The following is a 22,369-nucleotide window of genomic DNA, read 5'->3' on the forward strand; positions in this document are numbered from 1 at the left end:
GTGCTTTGGACTAACAGTCTACGAGATGCAGAACCGAAACATTTTTATAAACTCTAACGTCAGATAACAAGTATATAAGAGTCCGAGAAATTAAACAACATGCTTGGTTTAACATCTGAAAAGTACAAAGTAGATGCATTTGTAAGCATCTCATATTTACTGAAAAATAAATTAATGCAGATGAATCGTTTCAACCTTACTATTATAAGACTTTACATTTATTTAAGTAACAGGCTGTGAGAGAATTTATCTTATTTTCATAAAATACACATTTGACATAAAAATGAGTCATTGACAATGTTCAAACATACTTAATAATCATAAACGAAAGAAGATTTATGCAAAATAATGAAATGTTATTATTTTATCATGTCTCTTATCTTCAGTAAAATATGTGAAGGTCATCTTATCGACTTCAACTATGTCTGGTTAAAGGTAGGCAAGCGTATTTCAAGTGACATCATATATCAAAGAAACTACAAAAAGTATAAGAAGAAATTGCAGGTGTTGTATATAAAAAATTAACCTTGAAAAAAAAAAATTGTTATATTAGCAATTTTTTTTCTTAGCATTTTCGGAACTCAGTTTATTTTACTCTTCATTGATTTTTCGTCTTCTGATCAACCAACTGATTTTAGGATTCGAAATACATTAATTTATATCAAGGACTGACATAATAGGAATAAATGGTTCATAAATTGCAAAACGTAAAAAAACGCTATGCTACTTTGATGAGTTCGGAGCCTTTTTTTACTTGATTCATCTGCATAAAAACGCGCATCACAAATTTGAAAAAAAGCTGAATAAATTTCTAAGTTGCTGTATAATATGGGATAAAACCATCTAAGACTGACTTTTCATTATATAGTACAAACCTTAGATTAAACTGCAAAAACAACATTTTGTTAAGGTCTTCCAACAACCTTTTCGAATTATCCTGATTAAGCGATATACATCTTTTTGATAATAAAGGCTAGCATAGGGGTGTTGTTTGATATATATATATATCGTCTAAACATCAACCCAACAATGTTAGATCTGTAAATTTGCTTTCGCAAATTTTTGGTTCTTCCCTCGCCGGGATTCGAACCCATGCTACTGTGATATCGTGACACCAAATCGCCTGCACTGCAGCCGTCCCGCTAGACCACACGACCCATATATATATATATATATGTTGAAAAGATTAAAACTATCTAAGTAATTTGAATTAAATGATTCAAGATTTATTTTGGTATATTTTTTTAGCACACAAATATAATTTAGTCCAACAATGTTAGATTTGCAAATATTTGAATTAGGAAAGTTTTGTTATTTTCTCATAAGTATTTGCACTTCTGCACATGTGACATCTTGGCAAAACCGCGTGCACTGTGTCCTGCGCCCTAGACCACTCAACAAGCTCGGCTTCATATAAACATAACTCTCGATAGTCGAGTAGTACCTTCCCTCGACGGAGTTGTAACACAATTCATGATTTATAGTAGCTAAAAGATGATATACCTTCCAGATCCTTAAAAACGTTTCTACATATTCTTGTATAGCTTAGTTGGTTGGCGCTGGGAAAAGTACAGGCGGTGTTGCCACGATGTCTCAGATGCAAAAGTTGGAATCCCGCTAATGCCAATTTTCCGATCTAGCTATGTTAGACTAAATTTGAGACGAAACACATATAAATTATGGTGTTAACTACAGGTTAGTAGTTTAATGAAGAACGTACATTGTATGTTGTGAAGTTGTGACATATTTAGATATTTATTATAATATGAATAGTAAAAGGAGTAAAAATATATCTAAACCATCACTTTATTTCAAAGAATATACAAATATATATTCCATTGACTACTTTAGATTCATTATTATTCGTTGGATACCAATTTTCTTGGATTCGTAGAAACAGGTGAACCACGAATTCATATGTTCAACGAATTGCAAAGTTTCTAGAGGCTTTGACCGCAGAGATTAGCAGTTCAACGAATTCAAGTATACATGAAAGTCTCAATCATCGAAACTTGATACCCACGAAAATAAATGAATCCACAGTATACAATTTTGCTAGCATTAAAAAGGGGTTAATCATCCACCGTTTTCATTGGAACAAGACAGGCATATGGTAGTTGTTTTTCAGTTGTTCTGCTTATTGAACGCGTTTGATTTGTAAGTTTTTATGGACTTACCCCTTTCAAATTTTGTTTAGAGTTCAGTATTTTTGTTCTACTTTTGTTAGAGCATATTTACAATTTGAATAATCCGATAATTGACTACTTATAGTTTATGTTACCTGACTACTTGTTTAACAGGTGTATGTAAAAAGCATTGTTTAAACAAAGTTTTTTTAATGAAAATTACTAACTAATATCATAGCTGTCAAATTTGTTCAATTTGTGACAGTGATTTACGAGATCTTGAGTTTATAAATGCAGCTAACACCAATTTGGAAATATAACGGTTTAAACGTCACTCATGTATACAAATTTGCAAGTGTTTTTTTTATATTGAAACGAAGAAATGTCTGCCTCTCTACATGATAAGATGAAAAAAATTAATTGAACAAACTCTTTTTTTTTGTGTACTTAGCAGTTTTACGCGAATGGGTATGATTTCATTGTATAATCATTTGACATTTTGAATAGCATGTTGTGTTCTTAATATAAGAACTGTAAGTAATTAATTTAACAGTTATTCGTAAATCAGATCATACCATTAAAATCCTTAGTTTAAAGACAAATCAATTTGGAGAAAAAAAGTGATCGTGTAAATTACTGTCTCTTATGGAACGAATATAACAACTATGATACTAGTGAGAAAAAAACATATAGACCAATTAACTCCGTTTCACAAACACCTGTTGGAATAGAAGTCAGTAAATATTACTATAAATAAAACTATCAATAGATTATTCGAGCTGTAAGTATATGCTAATTTGTATTACCACTGGAAAAGTATATATTATGTAATTAATAGCTCTGGGCATAATATTGCATATATATACAAAACTGACGTGGAAAGGTAACACCCGGCCACCGAAAGCTTCATTTTTATGAATCTCAGGTGGTCTTGTGGTCTAGCGTACCGGTTACAGTGCAGGCAATTGGGTGTCATGATATCTCAGTAGCATGGGTTCGAATCCCGGCGAGGGGAGAAGCAAATATTTGCGAAAGCAAATTTACAAATATAATATTGTTGGGTTGATGTTTAGACGAGTTGGGTGTACAAAATGTACACAGCCATGTATCACCATTATTGCTGGTGATCCGATGGATAAATCTGTTTATACATATACATATATATATATATAGAACCCATCTAAACATCAACCCAACAATGTTAGATCTGTAAATTTGCTTTCGCAAATTTATTGTTCTTTCCTCGCTGGGATTCGAACCCATGCTACTGAGATATCGTAACACCAAAATCGCCTGCACTGTAGCCGTCCCGCTAGACCACACGACCACCTGGGCTATAACTTCATTGACTAATGGTTACGTGTATGGTCTTGATTTACTGATGAGTCTTGTGCTTCTGACGTACAAAACTAAATCCTAGTATTCATGATGAGTTTTATCACAATAATATGTTACTTCATAAAAAAACCGACATATCGTTTATAGAGGCAGTAGATGTTTATTGCAACTTTCTGTTATCTAACTAATCAAAAGACTATATGCTTTAAAATGTATCTTACTGATAGTTTCTGTTTAATGTTCGTTTATAATAGTTTTTATTTATAACGATTACTGTATAAACAAGACCATGATTTTCCCCCTTAACCTTAATTTTCTCACTTCAAATCTAGTTGTATATGTTTGGATTAGAGATATATTTCATAGGATAGTTGTAGCCGTTTCCAATTTTTACTTAATCATAAATTTTAGGGTTTCCAACATTCTCTTGAACTCTTTTAAATAAAAAAGCATTCAGCGGTTTTGAAAAAAAAAACAATAAAAGTTTGCTCTGAGAATTTTTTTAGGATTTGTTTGTTGTAGTCACTCATTCAAACTTCAACAGCATTGTGCGTCACTATATCTGATATGATTTTGTTGAAGAGATTTATATTTTTATGTAAAACTGACAAGATAGCTTTTATAACGTTAAATCTGTCACGAATGCAGGAAAATAGAAAGAGATACATGCTCTCTCTGGTTTTGCTGTGGACCAAAATTGTATGTATTTTTTTTGCCTCTTATGTTCCTGTTCTGCTATTATTGAAATTGGATTGTATGGCTTTAAATTAAAATTAGAGGTCTTAAGAGCTTGTGTCGCTCACCTTGGTCTATGAATATCAAACAAAGAAAACAGATCGTCAGATGGATTCATGACAAAATTGTGTTTTGTGATGGTGATGTGTTTGGAGATCTTGCTTTACTAAACATTCTTGCTACTTACCATTTTGTCTATCTATAATGAACTTGGCCCTTTAGTTCCAGAGGAAAATATTTTGTAAAAACTAATGAAAATTGTTAAAAATTGACTATAAAGGGCAATAACTCCTTCATGTTGACTTATTTGAAGATCTTACTTTGCTGAACATTATTGCAGTTTACAGTTTATCTCTATTTATAATAGTATTTAAGATGATAACCAAAAACGGCAAAATTTCCTTAAAATTACCAATTGGGGCCGGCAACACAACAACCAGTTGTCTAATTCATCTGAAAATTTCAGGGCTGATAGACATTGATTTGATAAACAATTTACGTCTTGTCACATTTGCTCTAAATGCTTTGGTTTCAAAGTTACAAGCCAAAATCTACATTTTGTCCAAATGTTCTTTTTATAGCCATGGCGGCCATCTTGTTTGGTTGGCAAGGTCAAGCCACACATGTTTTAAACAAGATACCCTAATAATGATTGTGGCTAAGTTTGGTTAAACTTGGCCAGTAGTTTCAGAGGAGAAGATTTTTGTAAAAGATTACAAAAATTTACGAAAATTTGGTAAAAAATCACTATAAAGGGCAATTACTCCATTTTGGTAATGTTGACTTATTTGTAGATCTTACTTTGCTGAACATGATATTTCTGTTTACAGTTTATCTCTATTTATAATAATATTCAAGATAATAGCGAAAAAAACGGTATAAATTCCTTAATATTGTCAATTCAGGGGCAGCAACCCAACAACCGGTTGTCCGATTCGTCTGAAAATTTCAGGGCAGATAGATCTTTACCTGATAAACAATTTCACCCCCATATCAGATTTGCTCTTATTGCTTTGATTTCAAAGTTATAAGCCAAAATCTACATTTTACCTCTATGTTCTATTTTTAGTCATGGTGGCCATCTTGGTTGGTTGGCTGGGTCACGCCACACATTTTTAAAACTAGATACCCCAATGATGATTGTGGCCAAGTTTGGTTTAATTTGGCTCAGTAGTTTCAGAGGAGAAGATTTTTGTAAAAGCCAACGACGGACGACAAGTGATGAGAAAAGCTCACTTGGCCCTTTGGGCCAGGTGAGCTAAAAAAACGAAAAAATGGTATGAATGGCTATGAGAAAAATGTTCAACAGATACAAAATGACGTAGAAGTTTGCAATAACATTACCAAACAGCTTTAAAACAGTTACAAAAACCTATACTACAACAAGTTATCGAAGGTGATGACAAATTTAAACAAATATTACAGTAACGGTCTGGTTTTTATGTAAAATATTGTTTATACACTACTGCGAATTCATTAATATTCGTTGTATATCAATTTTCGTGACTTTCGTGGGTCCAGGGGAACCACGAATTTAAATATTCAACGAATTGCCAATTTTCTAAAGGAATGTATGCACACTATGTTAAAACCATCAAATTAAATATCGACGAATATGGAAGTTTAACTCAAACCACGAAAATCTATACCCACGAAAAAAATGAACACACTGTATATATTATATATGAGACACTTTTAAAGAGCGATTATTCATTCAATTGATACAAGTCTTAAAGAGGCATTGTTAGAACTTGTTACTCTTCAGTCGTTGCTGATGGAACTAATTTGACATCTATAGAAAACCCCAAATCATATTGAAGAACCGCCCAAAAACATTACCAATATTCTTATCTCAATGAAACGTCTTATATGACACACAAAACATATTAAACCGTACTGCATCAAGTCGTCTAGCACTAGTAAATTCTTCTTATTATTATATACGGAATCTGGCTGTGTTATCTAAGGAAAGGATAACTCACCATTCCGACGGCAATCTGTCTTCCAAATGATAATAAATCTGCCGGATTAGGCAAGTCTACATCTCCATTTACATAGTACACTTCCTCCTCTTTCTGTCAAAAATGAAATTTTACGTGGTATGAGCGATAACTGTTTACAAATGTTAATTCCGGAATTATCTGATTATCAGAATAATAAAATCATAACCTTGAGAAATGCATATAAGTTAAGAGACACATACACAGTATTCAGATCTTGATATGTTGAACACAAACTACAGTCAATTCAATATAAAGCATTGCACTATTAAATTAACAGACATTTTACATTTCAATGACAACGTACAACACTGTAATATATCTAAGTGTAATTCTAGATATAAATATAAAACGTCCGACATGTTAATAACGGACACGTGTTTTACCAGTAGTTTAACTTATAAAACTTATAATACACGTAGTCATGATGATTTGGATTGTAAGTCCTCTAATCTTGTTTACGGAATTGAGTGTACGTTGTTTCGTTTGATATTTTGATATAAGCGTCACTGATGAGTGTAGTGTAGACAAAACGCGCGTCTGGCGTACTAACTTATAATGCTGGTACCTTTGATAACTATTTTTAATATATGTAAGAGAAACAAAGAGCAGATTAAACACCCGAATGAATGGACATAGGTCAATTGTGAACGATATTCATAACCAACAAATCGTTTACCAAAATTTCAACCAAATTGACCATTCAGGAAATTCCATTAAAGTTCGCATTTTGGAAAAAATTTATCACCACACCAATAATTCGACATTAAGTACATCGTTTCGCAGACAAAGAGAAGAGTACTGGGTCAGAGAATTAGGTACTGCAACACCTTATGGATGGAACGATAAAATAGATACTGTAGGTAAGTTGAGTAGCCCAATCTGTAGTTCAGTGAATGTGACTTCAAACTACTAATGGATTCTGTTGAGGGTTATGCAAAAGAATGGGTAAAAAGAGAAAAGGTTGAGGTTGACACTCTTTCGGAGTGGGTAAAATCAATGATGTCATTGATTCAGATAGGAGTAAGTAAGCTTAAAGGGTTAATGAGCACAAAAGCTCCTTCCATTTTTAAAGACCCTCAGGTCATAGAGGAGTTGTCTTTTCTCCATGACAAATATGTTGTCGTTCCAGCTGACAAAACCTCACACAATATTCTTTATATTTGCAAGAAACACTACATCGACTGCCTGATTAAGGAACTAGGGATAAATAACACACTTGGAAATCCTACATATACACTAAGTACGCTTACGAAGCAGGAGATCCTGGAAAACCACAAATCGGTTCTAATCTCCTTTGGTGTTAATCCGTAGGATGAAGACCAGGATCTTCCATCCTTATATTGGATTCCTAAGCTTCACAAGAATCATTATAAGGAAAGGTATGTTGCAGGTTCTTCCAAGTGTTCCACTAAACCCCTTTCTAAAGTTCTTACTACCATACTCACTGCAGTCAAAGGAGGACTTCAGAAATATTCCGAAATGGTAATTCAAGAAGTGGTATTAATGTGTGGATACTAAAAAATTCAAAAGAGTTACTGGTGAATTTACAATCTCATTAAAACATTGTACCAACATTAAAACCTTTGATTTTTCAACTCTTTATACCACTATTCCACATACTAAACTTAAAACTCGACTGAAAGAACTCAGCTTATGTTTCTTTAACAAAAAGGCACTAGACATTTTAAATATCCAGTTTCGGGCTGGAATTCAGCTTACTTTGTGAAAAATCAAACAGAGTCAAGGAAAAAATATACCGACGAGGATATCACTGCCATGCTAGACTTTTTAATTGACAATAACATTAACGGTACCAATTTTCCTGCACCAGATGCGCATTTCGACAATACATGTCTCTTCAGTGATGCTCGTGGCCAAAATATTTGAAATGCTACTGGGCTGGTGATACTCTCGGGTACTAACAGTCCACCAGAAGAGGCATCGACCCAGTGGTAGTAATACCATTAACGGTACCAATTTTCCTGCACAAGATGCGCATTTCGACAATACATGTCTCTTTAGTGATGTTCATGGCCAAAATATTTGAAATCCAAAGCTTATATAAAAGATGAAGAGCTATAATCCAAAAGGTCGAAAAAGTATAGCCAAATTCGTGAAAGGAATCAGAGCTTCGCATGAGGGAGATACATTCCTTAATTTATAATAATTTCTAACATTTTGTAACAGCAAATTTTAATAACACAAAAAATCCGTATTTTCATGCCAGTACCGAAGTACTGGCTACTGGGCTAGTGATACCCTCGGTTACTAACAGTCCACCAGCAGAGGCATCGACCCAGTGGTAGTAATAACCTTAACGTTACCATATTTGTTGAATTTGGAGGTTTGGTCTTCAAATAGACTATTGGGATCCCAATGGGTACCAATTGCGCTCCTCTACTTGCAGATTTGTTTTTATATTCCTATGAAGCAAAATTTTCCAAGGGCTTGTACAAAAAGGATAAAAAGAAATTAGCCCAGTCTTTTAATTTCATCTTTCAGTATATAGATGATGAACTGTCTCTTAATAATAATAGATTTAGTGATCACTTACATTTAATATATCCAATGTGAGCTTGAAATTAAAGATACTACCGACACTGATAAATCTGCTTCATATTTAGACCTTTTCCTCGAAATGTTTACTGATGGTAGGTTGAATACCAAAATTTATGACAAACGCGATGATTTTGATTTTCCTATAGTCTACTTTCCATTTCTGTGTAGCTACATCCCAGCGGCACCAGCATATGGAGTATATGTGTCTCAATTGATACGTTACTCTAGAGCTAGATCAAAGTACGTTGATTTTGTTGAACGAGGAACACTGCTTTCTCAAAAGTTGGTAAAACAGGGCTATGAATCAATCAAAGTAAGGTCATCACTCAAGAAATTTTACGGTCGCCATCATGAGCTGATTTGCCATTATGACAAAAGTGGGTCAGAAATCATATCTGATATTCTTCCTCAGCCATAATAACCTTCCATCATTACCGAACTGAAAAAAGAAATAACACGACGGATGCCGCTTACCATGCAGGAAATGCTTACCCTTCTGAAGCACCTGATTTTACTCCAGGTTTTTAGATGAGTTCGTGTTGTTTCTTAATTATTATTTATAACTGTTGATGTAAATGTACTTTGGTTTTTTGAGTCTTTGTTTACTCCTTGGTTTTGATTGTTATTGTCTTAAATTGTATCTTCGCATTTTCGGTTCTCCTATGTATCTCCTTTTTAATTTGTGGGTGTGGTTTGTGCTTTTGGTTGGTATTTTTTTTTTTGGGGGGGGGGGTTATTGAAAGTTTTACCCGGATCTGAATCAGAACAAACAATTATAGACAAATGAAATCATTCCAACTTTCGCTTAAAAATTCAACGAGAATCCCACATGTATTCCTATATACTTCACGTAAGTGAAAATTTTAGAAAATCACAAATTCGTTCCTCTCTTATATGTTATTAACATCAACAAACGACGTTAAAAAATCTCCCATCTTTATACTGGATACCTTAACCTCAAAGAAATTCTTATAAAGAGCGATATATTGCCAGTGTCGTCAAGGAGTTCGACTTTACATATTTTAAGTTCTTAGTTGAAGAGGACTGGTAAAAATATTATGAACTTTTACAACTCATAAAAGATACCAGGATTGAACATTTGTATTTGCGCCAGACGCACGTTTGGTCTACAAAAGACTCATTAGTAAGGCTGTGTTCACACCAAACGGGATGTACTGTATACCTGCTTACAGTTAGTTTCGTGTAATTAAATTTGTTTTCATCTGTACATCGGTTTAAATTACCTGTATATGAAAATTTTTCACATAAGTAAGCAGCATGGACACGTTAATTTCATGAACACTACATAGAATTGAAAAAAATATCTATGTTAACCTTTGTATCAATTAAGCGTAGAGCAATTCATTTAAAAAAATTGTGAGGAAAAAGGAGGGAGGAAGTAAAGGAATACATTGTTTGCAATCATTTCATTGAGGGAAGTGGAAAAATTATTGGAATGACAATGAAGGGTCGGGTAGATTCCATATGGATTTTGAAAAATGTTCCTGTATGTTATTGTATTATTTTTTTTTAATGTAAAACGGTTTAGGATGAATGGTTGGTACCTTGAGAATTTTTTTTATTATTAAGTTTTTCATGATTAGCAATAACAATAACAATAACTGTTCTGTTTTTTAGTAAACGCCTTGGATTTGCCATTGAAGGAAAGATTGATACAATGCATATTAAAATGGGAAACTATCTGTCATAGCAGATCTGCAAGCACACAAGCAAAGTATATTCGTTCTCCTCAATTTGAACGACAGTGTTGTAAGCTCAGAAATATGACACATCAAAATAGCGGGAAAATGAAGACATCATCAAAGCCATAGTAGTTCAGTCATAGTTTGAAGATATATGCTAGATACTAAGAATAGCTTTACTAGGACATTCAATTACAGCTGTCAACATAAATCAGTTCTTTAGATATTAGCTTCCTGAGTAAGAATGGTTTTATGTTGGTCAAACATCGAGAACCAGTCCAGTAATATTGTTGAATCACAGACAGCACTAACCATTTTGCAGCTATAACAGTTCAATCGAGATCGTAAGGATACAACTAGAAATTATCACTCCTCAGATAGAGAGCCACGTGTCAAGGCATTTGTGGAACTGATTCATGTTGAAAGCCTTCATTGAGCGTTCCTCATAAACTTTTCACAGTATCAAGCATATATTTTCGAACTATTCTTAGTCCAGCTGCGTTGGCTATGATATGACGACTATAAGACACGGTCTGTTTCAGAAAATCCCCAATATATTCGTTATACGTCATCAAAAAAATATGTTTTCGTATTTCCTAGCGAATTCTTTTGAGATTTGAAAATTTATCTTGACAGGATTAGTAACAAAAAATATCAATAGGTCAAATTAACAAGAACATACAAATTGAGAGTACTCGTAGTTATTGACTACTGTAAAAAGTAAAAAAAAACAATTAATAATAAAAATTAAAAACCAATTGTTCAGAGAACAATCGAAGATCTTTCCACATCAAGGAAATTTTGATAATAAGATAGTTTCTTCATACTGATGCGATAAAGAATGGTTTAATTATAATTTTGAGTGAAATAAGGGAGCTTATATACTACTTCCAGTGAAATGAATGTCATTTCCGGTCTCATATAATATCTTCTTTCACACTGATTCCAAAAATATATAGTTTCTATATACATTTGTATGAAGAACGGGAGATAATTGGCCACTTCCGGCTTGTCGGAAGACATTTCTAGTCTTGAGTGATAAGTTTCTATATCTATATGACAATATATATGGATTCTGAGTACTTTTATATGAAAAAATTGCAAAAAAAACTACTTCTGGTTTTGTCAAGGTCACTTCCGGTAGTCATTTTTCACGGTCATTTTTGTCACCTAAATTTTTGTACAAGGTCAAATGGCTTTATGATGAATTTAGTTGAAGTTATAATCAAATAACCTTATATTAATACATTTCGGGGGCACTAACTCCTATAAGATGCCATTGAATTGTTTCAGACTAAATGTAGCATATCTTCATTACAATAAAGCAGACATTTTGCTTTTTTTATTTTATCTGTATCTCTCAAAGTGTCCGAGAAAATGCATAAACAAGCTAAAGTCACAAATTGAGAACTTGACCTCATTTTCATAGTTAGGACCTAGGGACCTCAAATAAAGATATACCAGGCTTATACGGTTAACGGGTAATGAGTTAAAAAAACATACTGACAAATTTATTTCGTAAAGGTAGATAACTCCTATAAAATGTAATTGAATTGCTTCGTTCCAAATTAGCCAAAAATTTCTGTGGATGTAACGAACAAATTCTAAAAAGAATTTTGTCGACATCTTTTTTTGTTACGAAGGAGATGCACACATTTGTTAAACAGTGAACAGAGATAAATCTTACAAAGAAAATGGTTCGGCTTAGCAGGGTGAAAGCGTGTAAACTGTACGATACAATATACAAAATATCTAAGTAACATATTGCAAAACAAAAATTTCAAGATATGGCGGAAAAAAAATTATAATAATTAAAAACCAATGGTTCAGGGAACAATTGAAGGTCTTTCCACCAAAAAAAATGTATTTCAATATGAAAGTTCTAAAATTAAGTTAAAATGTCATTTAAATCGTTAAATGATAGCTCATTGTACGCTGATTCCAAAAATATATGGTTTTTATACAATATATTTTAAAAAGGGGGAGATAAATTTTTACTTCCGGTTTGAAAAATGTTACTTCCGATAATATTTGAAGATTTACTGACACTGATTCCAAAAATATCTGGTTTTATATACTTTAATATTAATACTTCCGGTTTACACAAGGTCACTTCCGCTTGTTTTTTCAAGGTTAAATGGTTTGATACATTTTGCCAAAAGTCTCATGGCTTTATCATGTAAACATATGAGTTAAAAGCAAAGGTCAATATCTAGAACGTCAAATTAAGCTATGACCTTGAGATAAATTTCAAGGTCATAAACTAATGACCTCAAATCAAAGGACCATAGGTCTTAATTATATTTGGTTAATGAGTTATATCACCATACACGTATTTTTAAATACAAGAGGGGAGAACACTCCCTTTTACGTTCAACGTACCCTTGCAATCAAAATTTACGTGTTACAACATGTCGCAACTAACAATTTAGTAAAAATAAATTGTTGATATCTTATACGGTTTTGGGGAATAAGTGAAAATAAGCCAAATTAAAAAATCAGAATATGACCTTGGTCTTTGACCTTGACCTATTTTTTTTTTATTTTTTTGGACCAAGGACCTCAAATCTAAAGGTCTTATGTCTCTATTACGTATGGTTTACAAGATAGAAATGCATATCACTTATATCAAATGCATAAGGGGAAATAATTCTCATTTGGAGCGATCATATTGCTTCAGTCAAAATAGGACAAATCATGGGAAGGATATGACGAGCAATTTTATAAAATAAATTTGTCGTAATCTTTTACCGTTGCGAAGGACTAGTGGACACAAGAAAAACAGTGTTTGGGGAGATAACTCCTACAAAGAAAAGTGTTCGGCTAAGCAGGGTAAATTTCAAAAGCACATAAACTGTTCGATATCATAAACCAAATATCTAAGCGACATATTATGAAACAAATATTTATCGCAAGAACAAAATAGATGGAAAAAAAAAATCAGAAGAAAAACAATAGGTCTTTCCACTTTTCTATAATCAGAAGAAAAACAATAGGTCTTTCCACAGAAAAGTGGAAAGACCTAATAATAAGAAGAAATACAATAGGTCTTTCCACAGAAAAGTGGAAAGACCTAATAATAAGAAGAAATACAATAGGTCTTTCCACAGAAAAGTGGAAAGACCTAAAAATCATGCATCCGAGACTAAAATCAACTTAAGCACATTCCAGATGGGATTTAGTATTTGAACGTTATGGACAGTCAAAGAAGACATGACTTGTGCAATGCCAAAAATAAATGTATCGACAGGCAGTAGGATAGTTAAAGGTTAACTTCTTTATAGAAAAAATGATCGTGGATGTGTCTCTACACATTTGATTGTATTATGATTTGCTGATGACTAAATCGATATGTGTTCCAATGTATATTATATTCAAAGATCTTATTACAACATTTGTAAGATAACCTTTACTAATAAGTTTGTTTCAAGTTTACGTGGATCACAAAGTGATTTCTGCAGTTTTATCAAATATAATTAGGAAGTGATATACCGTTTTTAATGAGCTTTTATTGGTACAGCCTTTACAATACAATTTCACTGGACCATGACAAAGGTGACAGAGCTTCGAAATAGTAATGAAACTAATAGTCATGCAACTTTATTGAAAATATCTTTGCTATCACAAGAATGCTGTCAAATGAACTTCAAAAGAAAGTATTAACAACTATGGAAGCCACGACGACCACAGCAGAAAAGTAACACCTATTCTCGCGAAAAAAAACATGAAGGAATTGCAAAATGAGCGTGACTGAGTACGTCAACTATACTTGATAATAGTATTTTCATTAAATGATTTTATTGATTTCACCACTATTGTGCTATTTTGTTGCGCTCAGATATTTTGGTCGAGTAAACTACACCCTTCAGTAAATTAAGAATGGAGTCGATGGCATCTGCCCGATGTGTACTCCGAACTAGTAATCTCAGTGTTGACATGCTAGTACTACTGTAACAGTAGATCAATTAATTAGACCATTCGATCACCAATCCCGATATTTAGATTGAATAAAAACACAGCGTGTAAAATATTATCAATTTCACTCAAAACGCTTTTTGCAATATTGCTAATTAATTCTCCTAATCTTTCAGAAAATGTGATATTCTCTTCTGTAAATTAATGAAATATACCCTACCATTTCTACAGTTTTTCTTATCTTACTGAGGTAAGTTTTGAGGTCACCGTGAGGTAAATGCTCTACAACCAAGCAAACAGGATCTTGAAGTGTGCAGCAACCAAGCATGCAGACTATGTTGGCATGTTTGCCAATGATTTTCATCAGTGCTATTTCTTTCAAAAAATCCTGTTTGAGTAATACATCTGCATTATCTGAAATACATAGAATTAAAGTTTCAGCAATTTAGCAAACCCCGAAACAAACCATTATTTAACTTATCTACAAATATATACTCAATAGTTTTCATATTTATTCTTCGTATACAGCCCAATGTAAAAGAAAGGATAAGGTGTATCAATGCAGGGCACAAAACAAATAGGCCTTAAAATTGGTACAAGTTATCTTGGATGTATTCTGTTCCTAGCACCATTTGGAGATGGTTTCTTTGCTAAATGTTGATCAATCAATAACCGAACACAATAAAACATAACTGCGAAATATTTTTAATCAACAAACTATCGAGAAAGTTTTCATCATTTATCATATTCCCAAATTCTTACGAGGCTTTTTAACTTTTCACAAAACAATACCATAACTGGAGTCAGACGAGAACGAAATAGATATATGTAAGATGTGTTACTAACATTCATGATAACCCTTCGGCAAAAGGTTCAGAGGAACAATCGAATAGATGTATTTTATTCATGTCATTTAGTTACTCACCTTTGAGCATTTTTACTGCTACGGAAATGAATGTCCCGCTTATGTCTGATCCTCTTGGAATTGGCAGGTTTCTATGAAGGATCATATTTTTGCTAACTCGACCTTTTAGTACTTGCCCAAATGCACCAGAACCCAAGAGTCGTCCAACCACTAAGCACTTGACAGGAAGTTCCCACTTATCAGGTACTACGGTGGGCTGCAGATTTAAACTTCTTGATTCTCTGCGACATTAGAACAATGCAAAAAACAAATATTATTTATATTTTCCATAGATTTTGCAAGTATCATACTTTTTTTTCATTTGATCTGATGCGGCACATATTTTTATTATTGTTTATTATAATACGTTGTTTACTAGCACTTGTTACTAGCACTTGTTTATATTAACCAAACTTATGCCCTCTTGTCCTGTTCTATTAGTATTAGAAAAAAGATAAAAATGTAATAAAATAAGATACTGTTTTTTTTATTCAACTAACGAAATATTCTGTATGCACTATCATTTTTCTTGCTAATACCTATCATTCTGTTCATTTCGATGTAAAATAAATTCTCTGAGATTGCATACTAATATTATTATAATAATAATAGGTTTATTTCACTTGACTGGGCGGGGTTTAAGAAGTTCACCTGTTTAAGACAAGTCCATATATAGACAGGAGTTTTGGGATGAACTCATCAATTAATTATCCAGTTATTCGTCCCATATCATGCACTCAGGTCTTTTGTATATGTGTTTGGTAACACTGATAGGTGATTAGAATTCAATAATAATTATAACGACAATCATCCTTATTACACACATCTTTAAAAATACTGTCCTTATGCAAATTAAAACTTAAGCTCCAGCCGCTCAGTTGAAATGACATTGGTAATAATACAAGGCTAAATGTTGTTCCCATCCTATATACCATTCAGTGGCAGTCTAAATCTTCCTTGTTTCTAGACATTGGAGAGCCTCCGAATTGATATGTTATTGATTTGAATCATGATACCAGTTTTGAAGTAGTGCAAAGTCACATTCCAAAGAAATGTGGGGATGGTTTGGCAGGTGTAGAATCAGCTATGTTTAAGCTTAAAAAAACACACACCAAAAAAACACCAAATTCTTTGAGATCCTATTTCCCTTTTCTTCGCCAAGCTAAAATGTAGTGTATTCTTAATGCAAAATCATAGTGCAGCTTTTCCCGTTGTTCATCAAAACTTTATATCAATTAAATTCATATACGAATATCGATTAAAACAGTCTTCAGTGGCCTGGAATTTTATTGCCCGAATTAGATTTTGGAGATTAAATAAACTACATGTTAGTAACTTTTATTCGTTAGTTTTGCACGCATTACCATTAAAAATACAACGCGGTAAATTTGGATCTTTGATATCTGTCCTTGCTTATCTTTTTTATGACCTTAATTATAATAATCAATATATGATAGAGATTAACATTAGAATAGGTGAAGACATTTCAGGATCTTAGAACAAACTAGAGTCTTCAAGGAGACTGTGTCACTCACCTGCTGTTTTTGTTGCTTGATGCTTGAAATAATGCAACATACGTTTGCTTTGGTTTAATAGATTTAAGATTTAAAAAAAACTGCAACCTACCCCCTATGTTCTATTTTTAGCCAAGTCGGCCATGTTGGTTCACAGGCTGGTTTATCGGACAAATTTTTAAACAAGATACCTTTATGAGGATTGTGGCCAAGTTTGTCTCAGTAGTTTCAGAGAAGATTTTTTTGTACAAAAATTAACGAAAAATTGTTAGATATTATTTATAAAGAGCAATAACTCCTTATGGGATCAATAGACAATGTTGGTCTTGTTTTTTGTAAAAATTATGGACGACGTATCCAAGTGATGAGAAAAGCTCACTTGGCCTTTCAAGTCAGATGAGCTAAAAAAGGATAGAATTCATATCTGATAAAACGTGGCCTGTTATTATAAAAATCCTTGGATTTGAATTTCTGAGCGGGTATTTGACCTTCTATGGAAAAAAAGTTAACTTTAAAGTCCATTTTAATAATATATTTTTTTTTAAATCATTTGGGTAATAATACATTCTACACTTGAAATATTTGGACATGAGTATTTCTAATGTAGATAAAAAGAGAATGCCGTTTGGTAGTTTTGAGCCATAGACATTTTTCGTGCTTATATAAATGCACGTAAAACAGTTCTATCATAGATTTTGATATAATGTTCTTTAAGCTAAAAGAGGGACGAAAGATACCAAAGGGACAGTCAAACTCATAAATCTAAAACAAACTGACAACGCCATGGCTAAAAACGAAAAAGACAAACAAACAACAGCACACACGACAAAACATAGAAAACTAAAGAATAAACAACACGAACCCCACCAAAAAACTAGGGGTGATCTCAGGTGCTCCGGAAGGTTAAGCATATCCTGCTCCACATACGGCACCCGTCGTGTTGCTTATGTGATAACAAATCCGGTAAATGGTCTAATTCGGTAGGTCTCATTCATGAAAGGGAAGGGGATTGTAGTTACGATGTAAGGAACATATCCGATATCATTTGTGAAACGGTTATTCCATAACGGTCAACCAACTCGTGATGGCGTCCGTAAAATTTACGAAGGGATGATTTCAACTTCACCATTTGGAACTCTTGGTTTAATAGCTTCCTTGTGAGCAGCAACCCTCTATCAAGAAAATCATGATAGGAAATGCAAGCACGGGAATATCGTATCAACTGGGAGATATATACCCCGTATGCAGGTGCTGCTGGAATGTTGCTACTTAGAAATGGAAAGTTCACAATTGGAAAGCTGAAATCATCTCTTTTGTCATAAAGTTTCGTTTTCAACCGACCCTCATTGTCAATTTCTAGATGTAAGTCAAGATATGAGGCCGACGTAACTGTATCTGTAGTATCCTTTATCTCTAGCTCGATTGGATAGATGCGTTCCACATAGTCACCAAATTTTGAATTATTTAGTGAAAGAACATCATCTATATAGCGAAAAGTAGAGTTAAAGGATATTGCTAACTTCTTATCTTTCTTCCTAAGAAGTTCCTGCATGAAATCAGCCTCATAATAATAAAGAAACAAGTCGGCAAGTAGAGGGGCACAGTTTGTTCCCATTGGAATGCCGACAGTCTGTTGAAAAACACGTCCCCCGAACGTTACAAATATGTTGTCAATCAAGAAATCAAGCATCTTGATAATATCAGTTACAGAGATTTTTTTTTGTTCGAATCAGAGTGATCCTTTACAAAGTAGGATTTATCCCTGCCCAAGACAAGATACTTGTATCTACGTTGGCCATTCTTTTTTACGAAGCAAAGCAATACCAACTCTTTCAATTTGTGTTTTAGTTTGGAATGTGGAATACTAGTGTACAGAGTAGAAAAGTCAAATATTTTAATACTGTTACAAGATGAAAGAGAGTTAGATTGTATGTACTCTAAAAGATCTTTGAAAATTTTAAGTATCCACATCTGATTCACGCCCCCTGTAGAATAGGCAGTTTCACAATAACTCTGAAGCCCGTCTTTGATTGCTGATAAAATAGATGTTAATAATTTAAAAAGAGGTTTCGTGGAGCACTTGGAAGTCCCAGCAATATACCGTTGTTTGTAAGGACACTTATGTAGTTTAGGTATCCAATACAGTGATGGCAGATCCAGTTATTCATCTTTGGTTGAAATTGCAAAGGAACACAGAACAGACCTATGATTATCCAGGATTTCCTCTTTGGTAAGTGTCGTGAGGGTATATGTTGAGTTTCCAAGTGAATGGTCAAGACCTAATTCGTTTATCAAGCAGTTAATGTAATGAGTTTTACATACATAAACGATGTTGTTTGGGGCTTTATCTGCGGGGACAACAACATATTTGCCATGGAGGTAGGATAAGTGTTTTGCAACATTTGGGTCTTTAAAGATTGACGTAGCATGGGCATTGATAGACCCATTCAGTTTCTTAATTCTGATTTGTATTAACGAACTCACTGCCTTAATCCATTCGGAAAGAGTGTCTACGTCTTCCTTCTCGCGCTTAGCACATTGCCTGGCATAATCCTCAACTGAATCCATCAAAATTTTAAAGTTGTATTTTCAATTGATGGATTTAAGCTCACGATATTTCGGACCTTTCGATAACACATTTCGTAGAGAAGTGTTATTAACAATGTTGAGGTCACCGGTAATAACGTAGACAGCAGGATTATATGTGAATTGGGAACTAGCACAAGTGCAATCAGGAGGTTTAGACTTGAAGTCGTCAATATCGAGATCCTGCAAAACGTGTTTGTAATTGAAAATTTTAGTTGCAATAGGTTTGGTATAGGTATAAGAAATGATTGGTACAGACTGGTCTTTGAAATAAGGAGGTATTTTCGATTGAACTAATTTATGATGAAGGATATTGGCTTAGTTGACGCCATCGATACATTTGTTGGCAAAGGAAAGATTAAGGAAAGATCTTTTCTCTTTTTCATCTTTTCCAATGCGGACTGGCTTTAAAAGTCTGTGACTTGCAATATCCGAAATTATAGCTGTAATTTTGTATTGGTTTGAATGAGGGTTTGTAACAGTGGATTCCAAACATAAATTGAACAGAGAATGAAGTTTTGAAAGGGGTAATGAATAAAGTTTCGTGCGAATGTGATGAATACCTTTTGTATAAATGGCAGCAAGTCATTAATAGATACATCATGCAGAGAAGGTGATGTATAATGACGATGACCATGACTGCGTCTACGTCGAGGAATCGAGTTGAAAATATTCATCACATTCACCGAGTTACACGAAGGACTAGATAGAATACCTATACCATCAATTTTGTCATTGCAGCCATAAGGTGTCGCAGTTCCCAATTTTCTAATCCAGTAGTCCTCTTTTTGTCTACGGAGAGTTGTTGAAAGATTAGGATTGTTAGAGCTATGGTATATCTTTTCGATAATGCGAACTGTCATGGAAACGATGGAATGATCGGGCTGATTGAAATGCTGGTATAGAATACGTTAGCATTGAGGTTAATGTCTGATCTATGACCGCACATACGTTTGTTTAGCCTTCCTTTCGTTTCACTAAACTGCATTGAATTTTTAATGCGACATAGTCGTGCAGCTTTTCCAGTTGTTGATAAAAACAACATCATACGAATTAAAGCCATATACGACTAATTGAATTTAAACAATCTTTAGAGGCCCGGAATTTTATTGCCCGAATAAGACTTCGCGAGCTTAAATACACTACATTATGTAATTTTTTCGTGAGTTTTGCATGCTTATCGAAAGGAACATAACGAAAACTACGCAGAAAAAAAATGCATGATTATTTATCCTTGTTACTCTTTCGTACGTCCTTTCTTATAAAGGCCTACATATGTGTTAGCTTAACATAAGTATTAGTGAAGACATTTTAGGATTCAAAAACAAAAAGGGAACGAATGGATGTTGACAAAACTTAACCTGTCATAATTAAAGAAAGAAAAACACCAAAATCAAAAACTAAGAAACAACACAAATTTTTTAACGCTCATATATAATGATTTAAACTAGGAAGACCGAAGGAGACAATAGTAAAGAAAGGGGAGTGATAAGGAATGCAAAGATAGAGAAAAAGGCAAAAATTAATCATTTTGGGGAAGAGGCTGATACAACAGCTTTCGATTAAAACATGAGAAAGCTATACAAGATAACACGGCACCTTACTGAATGATTAAGTAACAATAGTGATAACACCAAATAAGAAAACAATCTGGAAAATGTCAAAGATTTGATTTCCAGTAGTAAAATTAGTTAAATATATATATATATTTGTGTATCCATGTCAACCATCTGTATTCATTTGCTTAGATAACCTGAAGTTTTGGGGTTCATGTTGCTCAGTCTTCTTTTCAGTACTTTTGTTTGTCTCTTGATCTCCTTATTTAGACATGGTGTTGTCTCTTTAAATTTTTTATTTTTGAGTTTGAACGTCTCTTTGATCTTTTGCCTCTCTTTCGCTATAAAATATTGCTAAAGTGGTTTGAAGATGACAAATATGTTTCATAAATGTGTTTATAAGTATGATTTACATGTATCTATTTAGAGATTTAAAAGCCTTTCGGACACAACAAATTTTAAAAATCTCATTTTCACACCACTGCTGGTAGATCGAGGTCATTATTAGGTCTTTCCACTTTTCTGTGGAAAGACCTATTGTTTTTCTTCTGATTATTTTTTTTTCTTCCGCCTAATTTGGTTCTTGCGAAAAATATTTGTTTCGCTATATGTCGCTTAGATATTTGGTATATAATATCGAACAGTTTATTCGCTTTTGAAATTTACCCTGCGTAACCGAATACTTTTCTTTGTAGGAGTTATCTCCCCAAACACTGTTTTCCTTGCGTCCACTACTCCTTAGCAACAGTAAAAGATTACGACAAATCTATTTTATAAATTGCTCGTTATATCCTTCGCATGATTTGTCCTATTTTGACCGAAGCAATATCATCACTCCATATGACAGTTATTTCCCCTTATGCATTTGATATAAGTGATATGCATTTCTATCTTGTAAACCATAAGTGATAGAGACCTAGGATCTTTTGATTTGAGGTCTTTGGTGCAAAAAAAATAAAATTAGGTCAAGGTCAAAGGTCAAGGTCATATTCTAATTTTTGAATTTGGCTTATTTCCACTCATTTCCAGAAACCGTATAAGATATCGACAAATTATTTTTTCTAAATTGTTAGTTGCGACATGTCATAACACGTAAATTTTGATTGCAAAGGTCTGTTGAACGTAAAAGGGAGTTTTCTCCCTCTTGTATTTAAAAATACGTGTATGGTGATATAACTCATTAACCAAATATAATTAAGACCTATGGTCTTTGATTTGAGGTCCTTGGTTTATGACCTTGAAATTGATCTCAAGGTCATAGTTTAATTTGACGTTCTAGATTTTGACCTTTGCTTTTACCTCATTTGTATACATGATAAGGCCATGACACTTTTGGCAAAAGGTATCAAACCACTTTACCTTGAAAAAAAACAACCGGAAGTGACCTTGTGTAAACCGGAAGTAGCTATTTTTGTACTTTATTAATATAC

General features: G+C 33.4%; 1 protein-coding gene across 1 annotated transcript in view; it reads right to left on the reverse strand.

Moving 5' to 3' along the window:
- The window catches only part of LOC139514210 (uncharacterized), a 179,066-nt gene that overhangs the window by 50,862 nt on the left and 105,835 nt on the right, over window positions 1-22,369 (reverse strand). Inside the window, exons 20-22 of the mRNA XM_071303036.1 lie at window positions 15,305-15,525; window positions 14,600-14,793; window positions 6,182-6,274 (exon numbers count right to left, since the gene is read on the reverse strand). Of these exons, the coding sequence (XP_071159137.1) occupies window positions 6,182-6,274; window positions 14,600-14,793; window positions 15,305-15,525 (508 nt within the window). The remainder of the gene's footprint in view (window positions 1-6,181; window positions 6,275-14,599; window positions 14,794-15,304; window positions 15,526-22,369) is intronic.

The sequence above is a fragment of the Mytilus edulis genome, chromosome 3 (genome assembly GCF_963676685.1).
Source record: "Mytilus edulis chromosome 3, xbMytEdul2.2, whole genome shotgun sequence".
Classification (NCBI taxonomy): domain Eukaryota; kingdom Metazoa; phylum Mollusca; class Bivalvia; order Mytilida; family Mytilidae; genus Mytilus; species Mytilus edulis.